Source organism: Anticarsia gemmatalis, chromosome W (genome assembly GCF_050436995.1).
Source record: "Anticarsia gemmatalis isolate Benzon Research Colony breed Stoneville strain chromosome W, ilAntGemm2 primary, whole genome shotgun sequence".
In the NCBI taxonomy this organism is placed as follows: domain Eukaryota; kingdom Metazoa; phylum Arthropoda; class Insecta; order Lepidoptera; family Erebidae; genus Anticarsia; species Anticarsia gemmatalis.
Window position 1 is genome coordinate 4,645,853 of NC_134775.1, and position 19,294 is coordinate 4,665,146.

At 38.9% G+C, this 19,294-nt stretch overlaps 3 protein-coding genes across 3 annotated transcripts; 1 reads left to right on the plus strand and 2 right to left on the minus strand.

Annotated features, from left to right (window-relative positions):
- Positions 1 to 279: 279 nt before the first annotated feature.
- On the plus strand, positions 280 to 3,837 carry LOC142985844 (uncharacterized). Its single transcript, XM_076134086.1, has 2 exons — positions 280 to 1,511; positions 2,928 to 3,837. The coding sequence occupies exons 1-2, from the start codon at positions 280 to 282 to the stop codon at positions 3,835 to 3,837; spliced, it is 2,142 nt and encodes a 713-aa protein (XP_075990201.1).
- A 7,995-nt stretch (positions 3,838 to 11,832) lies between these two features.
- On the minus strand, positions 11,833 to 12,669 carry LOC142985734 (uncharacterized). The gene has a single exon (XM_076133983.1). The coding sequence runs from the start codon at positions 12,667 to 12,669 to the stop codon at positions 11,833 to 11,835; it is 837 nt and encodes a 278-aa protein (XP_075990098.1).
- Positions 12,670 to 17,255: 4,586 nt separating this feature from the next.
- Positions 17,256 to 18,149, minus strand: LOC142985845 (uncharacterized). The gene has a single exon (XM_076134088.1). It carries the CDS (start codon positions 18,147 to 18,149, stop codon positions 17,256 to 17,258), a length of 894 nt encoding a protein of 297 aa, XP_075990203.1.
- Positions 18,150 to 19,294: the final 1,145 nt, after the last annotated feature.

Consider the following 19,294-nt stretch of genomic DNA (forward strand, 5'->3'; position numbering starts at 1 on the left):
TGTCCAAAGTTTATTGACATGGACACACGCTCTAGAAATGACGCAGTGAGAAAATTACAAGTGTGCAAAAACTGTTTGTATAAACATAACGAAACAGAATGCACGTCAAACAAAACTTGCAAAGAATGCAATAAACCTCATCATACGTTATTGCATTACGCAACGCAAAAAATAACTTCGAGGTTTAATACAAACCCGGGACCACGTTCTCAAATACGGAATGAGCATCCTTCATCTAAAACCGAACAACATAGCTCGAATCATTTATCAAACACCAACATGTCAGAAGTTTTACTTACTACAGTTGAACTTAAAGTAAAAACTTCAAAAGGTGACTACATCATTCTACGGGCCTTACTAGACCAAGGATCGCAAATCAATCTCATCTCGGAAAATGCCGCTCAACGGCTAAAACTTCCTAGAAAGCGGCTGAACGCCACTATTTCCGGTGTGGGGTCTGTTTCAGGCGATTGTAAAGGACGATTAGAGATGGAGTGTAAATCATGCTGCACTGAGTTTACATTCAGCATGAGCGCTCTAGTAATAAACCGAATTACAAATAACTTACCAACTAAAACATTTGAAAAAAGCAACTGGCCCCACATAGAAGGTCTGAAACTAGCTGACCCTGACTTTAATATGTCTCGAAACGTGGATTTATTGCTGGGAGCAGATATTTACTCCCAAGTAATACTAGAAGGGGTCCTGAAAGGGAACTCTCAAACACCGACAGCCCAACAAACTCATCTTGGCTGGATTCTGTGTGGCAAGTTGGAAACTTTTAACTGTCACATGGCATTAGTTGATCTTGACGAACTGAAGAAGTTTTGGGAGACGGAAGACATCATAGAAAATGATGGAGACACTTCTAAAGACGACTGGTGCGAAACTTACTACAAAACAAGTACAACACGAAATCCCGACGGAAAGTATGTCGTGAAAATGCCTTTAGTTCCTGGATATGAAGAAAAACTGGGAAAATCAAAACCGATTGCGATCTCACAGTTTCTACAACTGGAAAGAAAATTCGAGAAAAATCACAAACTTGCATCCATGTATAAAGAATTTATTAGGGAATACATTGAACTAGGTCATATGAAGCCTTCAAGCATGACATCATCATTTCAAAATTACCTGCCTCATCACGGAGTACTGAGAGAACACTCAACAACAACAAAACTAAGAGCTGTTTTTAATGCGTCACAGAGGACCACAGACGGCTGCAGTCTCAATGACGTCATGGAAAAAGGTCCCAATCTACAAAAAGATATTCAAGCACTAATAATACAATGGCGAGGCTACAAATATGTCTATACAGCAGATATAGAAAAAATGTATCGCTGTATATGGTTACATCCCGAACAACAACCGCTACAAAACATTATATGGCGCAACAAACCAACAAATAACCTACAGGCGTATCAACTGTGCACTTTGACCTATGGTACAAAAAGTGCACCCTGGCTGGCGATGCGAACGCTTAAACAACTGGCGTTAGACGACGGTCACAAGTATCCCGAAGCGTCGACAATACTGTTAACTCAGTTTTTTGTTGATGACCTTATTAGCGGAACAAACTCTATAGAGGACGGGAAGACTATTCAAGCGTCAATAATTAACTTACTGAGGGGTGGTGGGATGAATCTGCGCAAGTGGTCGAGCAATCATCCTGAGCTTTTACAAAACTTATCGGAACATCAAATATCAAAAAACATTTTTGATTTTAAAAGTGAAGAAACAATGAAGACCTTGGGTTTAGGCTGGAATCCGAAAAATGACGTCTTCATATTTAATTGGAATTTAGATGACTCACACAATAACACATCGTTGACTAAACGCAACCTACTATCTCAAATTTCCAAGTTATACGATCCTCTGGGTTGGCTCGCACCAATTACTGTGTTAGCTAAACTACTCTTCCAAAGGGTCTGGATGACTAAATGTAACTGGGATGCGAAACTACCTACTGAACTTCAAAACGAATGGTGGCAACTTAATAAAGAACTACATTTAATCAAAAACATAAAAATAAATAGATGGATTGGCAGTACTCAGAATATTATACAACTACATGGATTTTCCGATGCCAGCGAAAAGGCCTACTCTTGCGTCATATATACACGAGTAATTGACGAAACGGATAACCCTAAAATAACTATGTTAGTGTCTAGAACAAGGGTGGTTCCTATCACGCAAAAAACTTCACTACCGAGACTATAGCTTTGCGGAGCGCTTCTACTCGCCCAACTCATGGATAAGGTGAAAAAATCGCTACCAAATCATGAGATAACAGTGTATGGTTGGTGTGATTCTAAAGTAGTGTTAGCTTGGATACAGGGGGATATATCGAAATGGGAGAGATACGTATCCAACAGAATCGGAAAAATAACAGCAGTGATTCCTCCTCAGCAGTGGCGCTACGTACGATCGGAACTCAACCCGGCAGATTGCGCTTCAAGAGGCTTACTACCTAGCAAAATACTGAAATTCGATTTATGGTGGCATGGACCTACTTTCTTAAGAGACTTTGAAGAAACAAAGATGCCGCATAATGAAAATTGTCATTTTACTACAAAAGAGGCGCGCGGAATCGAACCCACGACCAGCAGTCCGCAATGCATCAAAAACGAACACTTTATTTACAATTTGCTGCATAACAATAGTTCGTTAACCCGAATAACAAGAGTCACCGCTTGGGTTTTGCGTTACATTACGACACTTAGACAAAAATCGCAACCAAGCAAAACTTACTTAACAACACATGAACTAAAAACATCAGCGGAATACATATTGAAGTGTGTTCAGCAAATTGAATTTATGCAAGAATACAGGCAATTGAAACAAAATAACTCAGTTTCAATTAAAAATCACATTTACAAGCTCAAACCGTATCTCGACAAGACGGGAATCATTCGTGTTGGCGGCAGACTACAGTACTCTGATCTACCTACTACTATGAAGAATCCAGCTATCGTACCCTACTCCAGCCGCTACACTGAACTACTTATACAACAAGCACATTTAATAACACTGCACGGAGGAGCCCGGCTAACGCTTACTTACATACGGCAACAATACTGGATTATTTCCGGTAATCGAGCTGTGAAAGCTAACATTCGCCGGTGTGTGAAGTGTCATCGTTTCAACACAACTGAAAACGCTCAACTGATGGCAGATCTACCAGAACAACGTGTCAAGCCGAGCCGCCCCTTCACTCACACAGGGGTGGATTTTACTGGTTACGTCGATGTGAAGCTGAACAAAGGAAGAGGGGTGAAAACCTCAAAGGCTTACATCGCCATTTTCGTGTGCATGGCTACTAAGGCTGTCCACATCGAACTTGTCTCGGAGCTCAGCACAGAAGCGTTCATTGCGGCCTTTCAAAGAATGTGTGCGAGGCGAGGGACGCCTGCGCATATGTACTCAGACAACGGGACTAACTTCGTTGGCGCATGCAAGGTGCTGAAAGAAGACTATATACATTTCAAACAACTACTTTCTCCTGAGTTCTTTGACGAAATCGCGAAACTTGAAGTTCAGTGGCACTTCAATGCTCCTGCGTGGCCCAGTGCCGGTGGAATATTTGAAGCAGCCGTGAAATCCTTGAAGCATCATTTGCGAAGAGTCTTAGGCGAACAAAAACTCACGTGGGAAGAGTTTACCACGCTCTTAGCAAAAATGGAAGCCTGCATGAATTCAAGACCGCTGTGCCCGCTTACAGAAGATCCCGAGGAGTTCTACAACACTCTTTACACTCTACCCCGGGTCACTTTCTTACTGGCAGTGCTACGTTGTCGTTACCACAACCGGAGCCCGATGACAGATGCATGGATTTGAGAAAACGTTGGCAATTAACTGAGCATATGCTAGACCAATTCTGGAAGGCATGGTCTAACGACTATTTAACTACTCTACAAACACGCTGCAAGTGGAATAAAGAAGTACGCAACCTCAAACAAAATGACGTCGTACTGATTAAAGAAACTAACCTTCCCCCTGGCAAATGGGCAATGGGACGAGTGATGGAAACCCACCCCGGCAAAGATGGTTTAGTACGAGTAGTCACTCTCAAAACAAAAACAGGAACGATAAAACGCCCCACGGTCAAACTATCACCATTACCGTTACAAGAAAACGTGTCAACGCTTGATCAAACCACCAAAGAAAACTTGCCAAATAAACCAAGAGGAAACAATAAGAAAAAAGGGCATTTGTCTACATTTACAACGCTATTTACTATACTGTTTGTTTTAATTTCCGGGTCAAATTGCACGACAAATACTCGTATTAGAGAACTGGAAACTGAACGCCCTATTTACTATGACGAAATCGGCAAAGTACAATTGATACACGACGAATGGATTCTGTTGATGTACTACAATCTTACTACATATTGGCAAAGTACATGTCAAATCAAGGATTACCTGAATCACGTTACTAAGATATGCGAGATAATGAATCCTAATTACTGTCAGTCAACAGTCCAGCAACTACAACATGAGATTGATATTTTAGACAAATACAACGAAATGTTATTACTACCACAAAAACATCTATCTTTACGAAGAAAGCGCGGTTTGATAAACGGAGTCGGATACTTAGCCAATAGCTTATTTGGTGTACTCGACGAGCGATTTGCTGACAAATACGAGGAAGATATTAGAAACATTCAAGAAAACGAGAGTTACCTACTCCAACTTACGAAAAATCAGACATCCATAATCGAAATTGAGAACGATATACTAAAGAAAACTGGAGAGAACATTAAACGACAATTTGATTCCATCAACAGTTTTATGAACCAAACAAATTTGAGTCTGACTAAAATTGAAAACGAAATGCAAATATTGATGGCTACCAATTACTTTAGTACGACCTCAGTAAAGGCATATTTTCTCATAAACAATCTCAAGAATATACAAGATATGATTCTCAACTCTATTACGCAAATTTATAAAGGAAGCATGGACATGCATCTCCTAACACCTGATTATTTCGGCAGGCAGCTGGCTGACATCGCTGGAAAGCTACCGAAAACTCTGTCTTTACCCATTGATAGCGCGCTGGATGTCAAAGACCTTTATAAATTATTATATGTAAAGGCACGAACCACTGAAAGCTATGTTCTATACGAGATACATATTCCTCTACTCTGCGATGAAGAATTTGCATTGTATCAAATAATACCAATACCCATAGCCTACAACGGGACATATCAGCGGATCAAACCAACTTCAACTCACATAGCCATCAACTTGAGAAAGAAATCTTACATTAGTTTAAACATTGAAGACTTGAAGCAATGTATAGAACGGAACGCTTATAGCTTTGTGTGTAACGCTGTACTACCTGTCTTCGAATTGCATTACAACAATGCGCCGTGCGAAGCAAAACTGATAAGTCATCGCGTGACTTCGGCATGCGACCTATATTACTCACCTTGCACTGAAGCCTGGATCAAGTTACACGACTCGAACAGCTGGCTTACTACATGTTGTGCCGATCAATGCACCGTTCAAATCATATGTGACGATGACGTATCAGTACATACAATAACAAATACCAATTTGTTAACTTTGGGACAAAATTGTATCGTACAATCAAAGGGACTTTCCATATATTCCCACAACATATACAAAAGTAAGATAGAAGTCGCACCTAGTCTGCTGGCAACTTCACTGAATTCATCAGTGAACAAACTCATCAATCTGAACATACAACGCACTCCAAAAGCAACGTGGGCAACTGTTCCTGAACAAAATGAATTTGACAGACAAATTAAGCTACAGAAGCAACAAGAAAACGTTCCATTAAACTCAATATCTAGTCATGACGTACACCAATACAGCATATGTTATACATTACTCGGATTGTTCCTGACAGTGGCTGTAGTGTGGACATTGAGAAGATTCTGTCGGAAACAACCAGGAAAAATGACGAAACCCACTGATAATCCTGATTATCAAGACATAGACTGTGAAGCTATGGCAAAAGATTCAAACCCTGCGAGGATGACGGAGCACACATCAACATCGCAATCGACATCTGCGAGGCCGCAAACGGAACCCCCTCGTAGAAGCAATCCAAGATTTACTTTTTATTAGAATTTTTACTTATTTTTTTACTTATTTTTTACTAAATTTTTTACTTCAATTTGTTTTTATATACTTATAGCTATTGATTACTATTATCGTTTACATTTATATTATTTGCTTTGTACAGACTGTTGTCTTTACTCTTAATGCACAATTCTTCTCTTTTCGGGGTTGGCAATATGTACGGTTTTACCATACATTTCTGCCTGCACCAAACTTAGGTACTTAGCGTGCATATGCGCGCTAAGCATTTTTACGTATAAATAATTTATTATAAATAAGCTAGACTACAAGAAACGCTGACCAGTTGAACATTGACCGAATACCTTTAACTCGCGAACTTTATGAGTGCATTAAGTGAAAGAATTAGTCTCAACCTTTTTTGTAATACTTACTGAATAAATTACTAAATCTACATTTTCCGTCTCTACTACTTTAACTATCACATCTTCTATCAATGTGCGGAGTTACCAACTAAGTCACCCGTACAAAATCAATATATTAAGGTGCTAAAAAACAAGATATAAATAGTATTGGAAGCATGATGGGAGCATCTACCCACATAGTAATATAAGTAATGAAATCATAAGAGGCATTTCAAGAGCATACTGTGGTAAAGGAAGTACAGTTATTGCAACGTAGTTACTTTAAAATTATGGCAGTCACCACACCCAGGACGACCAGTCACCCCAAGCAGCACCCGTTCACGAGTATGACGCGTGGACCAGCCATCACCCCCTTCGCACATATTAGAGGGAAGGGGGTGACCCGGCACACGACGCCGCCGCAAGCAATGACATTTTAGTGAGCATGACGAACCTTGGCATGGGAGCCCACCATTTCAATGAAAAAAAGATAATGAATACCACTGAGACTCGTGCAATACCTCTCTGTTACAGAGTTGAAATGACTGTTAATGTTTATACAATGCAAAGATGTATATATAAATATATAGATATTTAATCTTGATTTGTGTAGAACCCGTTACTAACTAATCCCATGTTTTCTTATCCATTAAGTAATCGTCAACCTTATAATAACCCCTTTTAATTAGATGATCTTTAACAACTACTTTGAATTTTTGTTGGGGAAGATCCATAACACTGCTAGGGAGTTTGTTATACAACCGAACACCAAGACCTGCAAATGAGTTGTGTACTTTTTGCAATCTATTGCAGGGACCTACTAATTTGTGCTTATTTCTGGTATTAATGTTATGCATGTCACTATTCTTAGCAAACGAATTGATGTTTTGTTTGATGAACATCAAATTCGCAAAAATATACTGTGTTGCCACCGTCAGTATACTTATTTTCCCAAATACCTCCCGCAGAGAGTCCCGCGCTCCTAAGCCGTAAATAGCGCGAATTGCTCTTTTTTGAATTACGAAAATTGTGTCTATATCAGCCGCCTTGCCCCAAAGTAGAATACCGTAGGACAAAACGCTGTGAAAATACACAAAGTAAACCAGTCTTGCCGCATCTACACCGGCAAACTGTCTTACTTTTCTTATCGCATAGGCTGCGGAGCTGAGCCTGCCCGCGAGCTTTGTTATTTGGGTGCCCCATTGAAGCTTATTATCTAAATCTACACCTAGGAAGGTTGCGGAATTGACCATTTCTAATACCTCACCATTTAGAACTACGTTCGTACCTAGATTCCTAGCGTTGGGCATGGTAAATCTAATGCATTTGGTTTTCTTTGAATTTAACAACAAATTGTTGGCTGTAAACCAATTGAGAACCTGTGTAAGAGCACCATTTACATCGTTAAAATCAGTTTTCTTACGATCTACTTTAAATATATGCGACGTATCATCAGCAAATAGTACGATATCACACAGATCCTGTACCTGATGTGGCAAATCATTAATATAAACCAGAAAAAGGAACGAACCAAGGATAGAGCCCTGTGGTACCCCGAGACTAACCGCAGATCCAGTGGATCTTGACCCATTTATGTCTGTATAATGCACTCTCTCAGACAAGTAGGATGCAAGTAAGTCAAGTGCCACATCCCCAATTCCATAGTACTTAAGTTTATGTAAAAGAGTATTGTGGTCAACACAATCAAACGCTTTGGAGAGATCGCAGAATACCCCAATAGCGTCCTGCGACATCTCCCAAGCATCGAAAATATGCCTAATAAGTGTGACCCCTGCATCGATGGTAGATCGACCCTTTGTAAAGCCAAACTGTTTGCTGTGGAGTAAATTATACAAACTGAAATGGCTTTCTAGTTGCTCTAATATAGCCCTTTCAAATATTTTGCTAATAGCAGGCAAGATGGATATTGGCCTAAAGTTACTGGGCTCAGTTTTACATCCGTTTTTAAACAGGGGAATTATCTTACTGTGCTTCATTAAATTAAGAAACACACCTACATCTACACATCGATTAAAAGTTGCAGCTGAATGAGGTGCTATTTCAGCGATAATACTCTCAAGTAACTTGACAGAAATACCCCACAAGTCCGCAGTACTTTTGGAATTAAGCGACTTGAATACTCTGATTACGTCAGAGGGGTTTATATAAAATAAAAAAATAAATAAAATAAAAAACCTTTTATTTCATGCAAAAGTAATACAAAGTTGGTGTATAAAAGTAGTTAAAAAAGAAAATTTATATATATAATTTAGTTATTGGTTATAACATAATGTAAAATGTTAGCTTGCTATGTTGATAGTGTTAGATTGTTAGCTTGCATGAACCCCTCCTCGAGTGAAGGTGAAGGTCTCCTCTAAAGAGTTCCATATGTCTCTATCCTGGGCTATTTGCGGCCAGCAGGGACCAGCTATTTTTACCAGCTCGTCTGCCCATCTCGTGAGGGGTCTGCCTTTGAGACGTTTGCCGATTGGGCCTTTCCACGTTGTTACCCTGCTGGTCCATCTTTCGTCCTTTAGCCTTGCTACATGCCCAGCCCATTTCCATTTCAGTTTCTTAGCGTAAGTTAGAGCATCTGTCGCTTTAGTGGTTTCTCTGATTTTTGTGTGACGAATTTTATCCATCTTTTTAATGTTCAGCATACTTCGTTCTATTCCGCGTTGGCAAGTAATGATTTTGCTTTTTAGTTTGGATGTATATTTCCAGGTTTGGCATGCGTAGGTTAGACAGGGTAGGAGGCATGAAGTCATGACTTTTGTTTTGATATTTGTTGGCATGTTACTTTTGAATATCTCTTTTAATGACCAGTATTTATTCCAAGTACTTTGTACTCTTCTTTCTACTTCTAGTTCATTTTGTTTTTTGTTGAAGCCAATTTCTTTTCCAAGATAGATGTATTTATCTGTATATTTCAGGGTTTCACCGTCCACCGATATTCCTCTCTGTGTACTATTTGTCATGACCATAGTTTTCAAAAGATTCATTTCTAGTCCTATCTGCTTACTAGCTGTGTTTAGTGAATAAATCATGTTTTGTAATTGTGTACTAGATTCTGACAGCAGAACTAAGTCGTCTGCAAAGCGCAGGTGCGATAAATACTTGCCATTGATATTTAATCCTGTGTTTTCCCAGTTAACTCTTTTTATTACTGACTCTAGGATTGATATAAATAATTTTGGAGACATCGGGTCGCCCTGTTTCACGCCTCTCTCAATAGAGAATGAAGGGCCAGTGTTTTCTAGTTTTATTTTTACTGTGCTGCCTTTATAAATGTTCCTGATTATATTTATATACTCTTGTTCAACTTTTTGAGCTTCCAGAGCGGTTCATATACTTGAATGTGACACGGTATCAAACGCTTTTTTATAATCAACGTATGCGATGTAGAGCACTCTTTGCTTCTCTTGGTATTTTTCTATTATTTGTTCTAGAGTATGTATATGGTCGATTGTTGAGAAGCGCTTGCGAAAGCCTGCTTGTTCTATTGGTTGGTATGCTTCTATTGTGACACTTATTCTTTTGTTGATTATGGAGGAAAACAGTTTGTAGATACACGAGAGAAGGCTTATAGGCCTGTAGTTTCTAATATCTTTTGAGTCACCTTTTTTGTAGATTAAAATTATTTCTGACTCTACCCACTGTGATGGTATTTCGGCGGTTTTTAATATAAGGTTAAATAAGTGTGTTATTGATGGAGTCAGTAGCGGCCAGGCAGCTTTTATAGCTTCGTTTGTAATGCCGTCGGGTCCTGGGCTTTTATCTAGCTTTAACCTTTTTATTTCTTGTATGACTTCTTTTTCGGTTATTGGTGCTATATGTCCGCTCTCGTCTGTAGAGTTTATATTATTTATATTTCTAAAACTGGTACACTCTTTATCTCGTGTTTTGTAAAGGTTTTTATAGAAATGAGTTGCTACATCTATGATTTCTTTGCGATTATTTACGGTCTTGTCTTTGCAGTTTAAGCCATCTATCCAATATTTATTTGTTCTTAGTTCTTTGAGCGCCTTCTTTGAACTTCCTGCTTTTTCCAAATGTTTTTCGATAGTCTTCGATCTGTAGCTTTTGTAGTCATGTTTAATATATTTGCTTATAAGTTTATATAAAGCCGATAGTTCGTTTTTTGTGGCACGAGTTTTTATTTTTTTGTGTTGTAACTCTTGTCTTCTTTTGATAAGTTCCAGTGTTCGCTCTTTTAGGACTTTATGGTTGCCTTTTGATGCTTCGTTAAGGCTTCGAGCGTCCAGTAAGCTCTGGGTTATAGTTTTGGTCAGTTTGTCATAGAAAGCCTGAAGTGATGTATTTTCTTCGTATTCATTTATATCCTCTAGTTTAGATGCGATGTTTTGTCTGTAAGATATTATTTCGTGTTCAGTTTTCAGAGATGAATATCGATTGCTTTTGTAGGCTGTGCGGTTTTTCCTCTGTTTTGTGATAGACATGGTTGCTCTGATTGCTCTGTGGTCCGACGGGTAGTTTATGTTTAAGACTTCTATGTTTCGGAAGATATTTGGTTGATTTGACAGAATGAAGTCTATTTCATTTTTGAATTTGCCATTTGGTGAACGCCAGGTCCATCTTTGGTTTGGTTTTTTACGGAAGAAAGTATTTAAGATCGCAAGTTTGTGTTCAAGGGCGAAATCAATTAGCCTCTGACCTCTCTGGTTTCTTTCACCACACCCGTTTGGTTTCATTATGAGATGTTCATCGTCTCTTGGTTGGCCTATTTTAGCGTTAAAATCGCCCAGTAAGATATAGTTCTTGTAAGCTTGGTCTATGGCTCTATAGACATTCGAGTAAAAGATTTTAATCTCTTCTTCAGACGCAGTTTCAGTCGGTGCATGTATTTGTATAAGTGACATAGACAGTCCTTGTATGTTTAAGTTCAATAATGCTACTCTCTCATTTATGCCCACGAAACTTTCAATCCAATTCTTGCGGGTTCTATTTATTATGAAACCTACTCCGTGTCTGCCGGGTGTGTGTCCCGTGTGGCATAGTATAAAATTATTATATTCCTCTATCCGGGTGCCCGTTCTTCTTATTTCACACAATCCAACTATGTCATATTTAACTTTAATGAGCGCTTCGCTAAGTTCGATTAAGCGTTCGTGAGTAGATAAAGTTCTGACGTTGTAAGTTACTATATAAATCTGATCTTTTTGTTTTTTGTTTGATTTAAGTATTTCTTGGGTTTCCGTCTCTTTTCTTATTGTTGTAGAAGTTTGAGATATCTTCTTTAGAGGGTTTTGGTCTTGATCTTCCACGGTGACCAGCCGGGTTGGAAGATGGTTTTTGTTGTTTCTTTGTATTTGGTTTAATGTTGCATCGTAGAGGGAGGGGGGCGTTGGTTGCTATGAGTTTAAGTTATTGGTTGTATCGTTGATTTGGTTGCGTGGTGTGTTGATATTGTTGTTTACGAGGTAACTCAGGATGCTTGGTTTTATAACTCCTTCAGAGACACTGTTTGATCTGGATATAGATGGGTTTGATTGTTTTATTTTGTTTTTCTTGCTGGCTCTTGTTGTACTAGTACCAGTTTGTGGTTGAGTATTGGGAACAGACTTCAGTGAAGCTTCCAATGTTCTTTTGTTGTTTGATTTTAATATGACAAGTTTATCGTATTTTATCGTTACTTTATTTCCCTTTTCACGTTCTTTATTAGCTTCTGCCTGAAGTTCTTTCCTTTTTTCTAATATGTACTTAGGGTAATCCTCGCTCAAGTGATATTGGGTATCTTTCAGTGATCTTTTTTGCTTTAAAATGTTAATCTTTGAACCAAGGGTACAAAACGTAACAATTATTGGTCGCGGCCTTTCTCCTTTTTTTCCCACTCTTTTAATTTCCTGAATATCTCTACAATCCATTTGTAGGGAAAAAATTTCATTTATGAATTGCAATATATTGTTTTCCAAGTTATGGTAGGATGTCTCGCCTTCTTCAATACCAAAGAAAATTATGTTTCTTTGTCTTGCTTGTTTTTCCATAGTTTGAATTCTTTTTTCTTGTTGTTCAGTTTTTTCCTTTAAGATTTGATGTTTTTCCTCTAATACTGTAAATTTCTCTTCTAATTTGTTACTTATGTTGAGTATTACTTGTTCTGTCACCTTTTCACCGCTTTTCTGAATTTCTATCTTTTGTGCGTTTAGTTCTTTTTGAATATTTTTAAGGGCTTTCATAATCTCTTCCATGGTGTCTATTTGTTTTAGTACTCGTTGCGCCCTCTAGTAGAACTGGGTGGTACTATTTCGTAGCTATGGTGCGTGTGCTATTGTGCGTGTGCGCACATCAGTCGAACGTAGTGTGTGGTTTTTCTAATAGATAGCGCTGTTTCGCACTTTATTTTCTACGACGAGGAGCGAAATTGCAAATTCATTATGATGTGAGGTTATGTTTTTCTAAAAGTAATTAGAACAATTACTCAGATCACCCAGTTATTTACACTTTGGCACCTTCACTGATCACAGACGCAATTTAAGTTTATAGAATAGCGAGAATGGATTTCAAAAGTTTGTACACTGTTGTTTGTTTACACTTCAGTTTTTTAGATTTTTTGGATATAATTCGTACACTGGAACTCTGTCTTCAATATATAGTCATAATCACTCGTTTATTGTCACTTGTACGAATTTTTAACACTAAATTCACTTTAATTATATTTTTAAATAACTTTTCTGTACGGAGTATACGAATAACGTTGTTACCGGGTCTCAGTAGCGCCCTCCTCGAGAGGGGTTTATATACTTAAAATAAAATGAGACATTGCACTGACTCACATTGCTCCTAAGTAATGATTCTGCTTTAGCGGTAGAGGAATTTAAGGAACTAGTCGTAATGACTGGTATGTCAGAAAAATAATTATTAAATGTTTGAGCTACGCCTAGGCTATCTGTAATAACCCGATTGTTAACATTTAACTCGAAGTCGTGATCGGGTGGTGTTGATCGTCCTGTTTCATTATTAATAATATTTCAAGTTGTTTTTATTTTGTTGTTGGAATTTTTAATCTTGTTGCTTAAATACAAAGACTTAGCAGCGGCACAAGATTTTTTAAAAATGTTTGAATAATTCCTAACATATTCAAGAAAACCTGGATTGAAATTGTATTGTTTCATGGCATACAGCTCATACATCCTAGCTCTACTTTTGTAAATTCCTACAGTCGCCCAATCGCAAAATTTCAGTTTTGTATTTTCCTTAGCGATCGTTTTTTCTTTAAAAATCGTATTAAACTGAGATTCAATATCGCTAAACAAAGATTTATAGAGATCATCTGGGTCATTCTGAGTAATATCAATGTTGGAAATCTTGGCGGCTACCTCATGATTAAACAATGTCAAGCGGTTTTAACATTCTTCCTAGAGAAGACTGCGTTCAGCCCACAGTGGTCTGACGTTAAATCGTTAACTATGACCCTGTCTAGACATACGCAGTTGCTAAACATATTGTCCAAGCATGTGGCCGAATGTTCGGTAATTCTAGTTGGATTATTAAAAAGATGTTTTAGATTAAATGATTTGAAAAGAGTAATCAGTCTGGTGGTAGTGATGGACTGCTCCAATATGTTAACATTAAAATCACCACAGACAACCACATACTTGTTACTAACACTTAAACGCTTTAATATATCTTCAACTATAGTTTCAAACAAACTGAAGTCACTCATTGGTGGACGGTATATGCATACTATAACATGCTGCTCGAGTTCTACACAAGATACTTCGGCAGTGCGTTCTACTGACAAGCTAACTATATCCTTACGTTCTTTGCATTTTATGTCGTTGCTAACTAAGATCATTGACCCTCCATGTATTGCCTTCTTCCTACTGAATGCACTTGTCATAGAATAATATTGATTATTAAATATTAATTGGTGCGACAGCAACCAATGTTCGGTGACACAAAATACGTGTGTGTCATGTTTTTTCAAAAATAATTATATCTCTAATTCTTTGCCGGATAAACCTTGTATATTTTGGTGTACTACGTTCAGAAAACCTGCCTGTTTATCCGTTGTCTTGCTTAAGCGTCTAAATTATTGTTGTTCTTTGTTACATTATGCGTAACAGTGTCCTTACAAACTAAATTATCAATAATATTAATCACAGTATTGTTAGTAAAGCGACTAGACGATACTGTTTCGTCCTTAAACCTAGGTTGTGTTATATTGCCTATAACTAAGTTAATATTATATGCTAACAAACTAGCAATTATACGTCGATTTTTACAAGAAAGAAACATTATTTCTTTAGTTAAATAAAAATTACTAATAAATTTATTAGTATCAAAAAACAATAGTCTATCACTATGATGACTTGTTATCAAATGTAAGATAGCATTCAACTTGTGAATTTGTCGGTTCTCATTCTCAGATAGTGAGTCAGAGTAGGGGTATGCACATATTATTATTTTTCCTGAATTAATTTCTAATAAGCTACTAATACTATGTATAATGTCCGCCTTTCTTAAACCTAAACTATTACCAATCATAAGAATGATTGGAGTGTCTTCATCTAAATTCATAGTTTAGATTTTTTCTACTATTCTGCCTAACTTAAGGTTTTGGTAGCAGTGGTTGGTCACTTTATAGTTAATATTGTTATTTAAAAGTGATCCAAAACCAATACCTATCCTATCTGAGAACATTAATGCTCTGCTAGACTTAAAACTATTCTGGTTTGACCTAAAACTCAACTTATGTTTTAGTGTTGCACCACTAGTCATATGTTGGGACTGCTTAGTACAGGGCTGTGACTCTAAATCACTAGTAAGTGAAGTAGCCTGAGAACATTGTGAACAGCGAGAACTATTATACAATGACAAGACACGTTCTAAGTTTTCCTTGCCAACCTTTGCAATCTTATCATATTTGAGTATATAGTCTCTAGTCTCCTGTTCATAGTCTAGTGTCATTTGAGATAACCTATCCTGTAAGGTGGTGATTGATGTCTTCAAGTCCTGAGTGTGTTTTTCATACAACACTTTACTTGAAATAAGTTGTTCGCTACAGGTGTCTAACTCTAATAATAAATCCCTACGTTCATTTGTCAATTCATTGTTATTATTGATCAATGATTTGATTTTATTGTTGTACCTACTGAGATTAAATTTAATTTTCTTAATCAACCTACAGACTTTTGAATATTTCTTTAGTTTATTATGGCTCCTAGTCTTTAAAAGAAGATTTTTTGAGCGTTTTACGCCTATCAATGACTGATGACCAGTACCTATAAGCTCTGAGTAAAGATTATGAGTGGAACTACTATTGTAAGACTGAATAGTATGCTCTAACGAAACTATCTTAATGTGTGCTTCATTTAGATCCGTTTCGAGTTCAGTGATACGCCCTAGGGACCACAGATAGGTGTCATTACAGGTGCTAAAGGAGTTGACTTCCTCTTGAAGCCGATTGCGCTGATCCAGTAGATCCATATTGTCTATATGGAGCTCAGCGAGTTCACCCTTAAGATCCAAGACCTTCTGGTTGACCTTCTGTATTGCGTCCTCACAGTCAGCACGTTCCCCCAGCAGTTGGCTATTCTCCTTTTTATATGACTTTAGCTCGAGCAAGGCAAGCTTTAGTTTTCCTTCAGTTTCCTTAAGTGTAGCTTTACGGGTCATCATTGTGGTGGCCATTGTGTAGAAAAATGTGTTTGTAAAGCAGCAAGTCCTGAAAAGTTAAGGAAAATATCTAAGAAGATAAGCAAAGGAAGTTAAAGAGTAAGGTTTGGAATTAGATACTAGTATTAAAAGGGGGGAAAAGAAGCTAAATACTAGTAGTGTAAGTTATCTATTTACAATTAAGTAAGATAAGAGGACTAAGAGCCTGTCCAGATGAAGCGTCGTACGCGCGAGCGGCGCGCGAGTCGAGATACTCGGGCGCCATTGCTGCGTCCACTATTACGTGCGAGTGCGTGGCGTATGGACGTATTTAGTGGCGATGATGGAGCGTGACAACTTCAATACCGAACTATTTATTGATGAAATTGAAAAAAGAGTAGCCTTATGGGATATAGAATCAACAGAATATTCGACGGTATGCAAGCCACAACACAACCGCTGTATCCGAGTCCATGTTTATAACTGGCAGGAAAGTCCCTCCCAGAGTAGAACGCGCGTAAAACGCGGTATCTGGACGCAGTGTAAAATTGATACGCGCGAGTCCACTCGCGCGTAAAACGCTTCATCTGGACAGGCTCTAAGAGCTTATCACATGTGATTGGTTATCACAACCGTGTTCTGACCAATGGACCAAATTGCAGAGACCAAACATATGGCTGTATAACTGTATCAATGAGTGTGCGATTCGCACAGTATGCGAAAATCATGTCACAACAACAATTATTACTCAGGCGGGGCTACTTGCCTTAGGTCAGGATTGTGTCATACAATACAAAGATACAACAATATACTCACATAACATGTATAGTAGCAAAACGAATATTAGAATGTCTTTAGAAGTACCTACTATTTTATTTATTTATTTATTCATTTATTTCAGGCAACTGAGGCCCATAGAAAATACAATAAACAAATTACAAATTAAAAATATAAATATACTAATACATACATAATTAATATAACTTATAATTATACACGATCACTATCGCGCAGTATCGGGTATCCGGCCACGGAATCGCCGGAAAAAAACACCTTTCGGCCAAAATTCTGGCTCCATGAACTTTGTGAGATGCTCAGTTGGCACTCTCACCACGAAGGCATTAAAACCCACATTGTGACGTGACTCCAACCTCTGAACTCTCAAAGTCCACTTCGTTTACTTCTGTATGTACTCTACAATCTCTTCAACCTTTGTAGAGTAATGCAGTCTGGACACGTACAGCGGCGTCACTGGTACAGCGGGACGCAGCAAGTAATTCGGTCCGGTCGGTCCAGTGCCGCACTTGTTTTGGTTCGGCTTCTTTTTCTTCTTCTGTACCATGATGAAGCCATCCTTGTCGGCCTGTTCTTTCGTTAGCTCCCTGTTGTCCTTCTGGGTGAATAGGCAGCTCTTCTGTTTAACCCCTTTTATAATTTGTCGCTTTGTCTGCGCTGCAGGTGTTTTCTTAGCGACTATATCGGCGTAGGCACGTGCAGGGGTCGTTGTACCTACGCGTGATGTCACAGTGGCCGGTGTAGAGGCGCATGCGACGACGGCGGCGAGCAAAGCTTCGTCAGCGATATCGGCAGCTGGTGACGCACTTGAGTTCGCCGACGCAAAACTGCCTATAGAGGCAGTCTGCGGTCCGCGGCGAGTGTTCACCTTTGAGGCCTCTGGTGACCTAATTACTGAACCAACGTTGTGCAATGATGTAATTTCTGCACGCAGCTCAGCAATGATAGTGTCTGAGGCCTCTAGTCTGGACTGCATCTTAGTCATCTCAGCTTTTAACGACGTGATGTCCTTCAGCAGTCTAGTTACATCGACGTGATCGAACGTGACGGGAGGCAGTTTACTGAGCTCTTTCGCCACGAAGTCAGGCACGTCGCCTGGGTCGGTTTTCTTCAACATATCAATAATATCTTGAAGACTCTTCTCGGAGCCCTCTCTGCGACGAGACGGCATCTGGTCCAGTTTTCCAAGAGACTGGAACAGTAGCAGCTTTGCGCTGCTGACATCTTCCTCCTTGAAGTGGGATCGGCATATTTGCAATATGCTCACCTCATCCATGTAATCAATTGCATGGACAAGGAACGCCAATAATTCGTTCAATATGAGTTTTTTCGAACTCATACTGTCACCGTGCAGCGGCTATGGCCGCGCCAAACGCGAATAAAATAATTCGTGCCGTGTACAGTGGATACACGTCCGTAGTCGAGCGCGCATCGCACTGCACTGACTATTGACTCGCCAAATGATATGTGGAATACGTTCAGCTGTGGCGTTGGAGGAATTGTTCCAGACCAACCACTAAATAAACTGCGCTTTCTGGTAAGATACAACAATATACTCACATAACATGTATAGTAGCAAAACGAATATTAGAATGTCTTTAGAAGTACCTACTATTGACTCGCCAAATGATATGTGGAATACGTTCAGCTGTGGCGTTGGAGGAATTGTTCCAGACCAACCACTAAATAAACTGCGCTTTCTGGTAAGATACAACAATATACTCACATAACATGTATAGTAGCAAAACTAATATTAGAATGTCTTTAGAAGTACCTACTATTGACTCGCCAAATGATATGTGGAATACGTTCAGCTATGGCGTTGGAGGAATTGTTCCAGACCAACCACTAAATAAACTGCGCTTTCTGGTAAGATACAACAATATACTCACATAACATGTATAGTAGCAAAACGAATATTAGAATGTCTTTAGAAGTACCTACTATTGACTCGCCAAATGATATGTGGAATACGTTCAGCTGTGGCGTTGGAAGAATTGTTCCAGACCAACCACTAAATAAACTGCGCTTTCTGGTAAATAATAGTTTATTTGCAACTTAGCTTAAATAAAGTTCTAAGTAAGAGCGTACAGCACACAAAAGTAATTAAGAAGCACAGCACAGAAGGAGAGGAATAAAATGAGCGATGGATTAAGCTAAGAAAGTTCATCAGCGTTAAACTTAGAGCCTGTCCAGATGAAGCGTTTTACGCGCGAGTCCACTCGCGCGTAGACACTTGCGCGTTCTTGAGGTACTAGAGCTACATATGTATATCCCGTCCAGGAGACTTTGCGCGTGTCATCACTCGCGCGTAAAACGCGTGCAATAACCGCGACTCTCGACTCGCGCGTCGTACGCGCGAGTCGAGATACTCGGGCGCCATTGCTGCGTCCAGTATTACGCGCGAGTGCGTGGCGTATC

Coding starts and splice junctions, on each gene's coding strand:
- LOC142985844 (XM_076134086.1), top strand. CDS start 280: ATGTCAGAAGTTTTACTTACTACAGTTGAACTTAAAGTAAAAACTTCA. Junction 1,512..2,927: donor GCGTTAGACGACGGTCACAA/GTATCCCGAAGC, acceptor TGTTGGCGGCAG/ACTACAGTACTCTGATCTAC.
- LOC142985734 (XM_076133983.1), bottom strand. CDS start 12,669: ATGGAAGAGATTATGAAAGCCCTTAAAAATATTCAAAAAGAACTAAAC.
- LOC142985845 (XM_076134088.1), bottom strand. CDS start 18,149: ATGGATGAGGTGAGCATATTGCAAATATGCCGATCCCACTTCAAGGAG.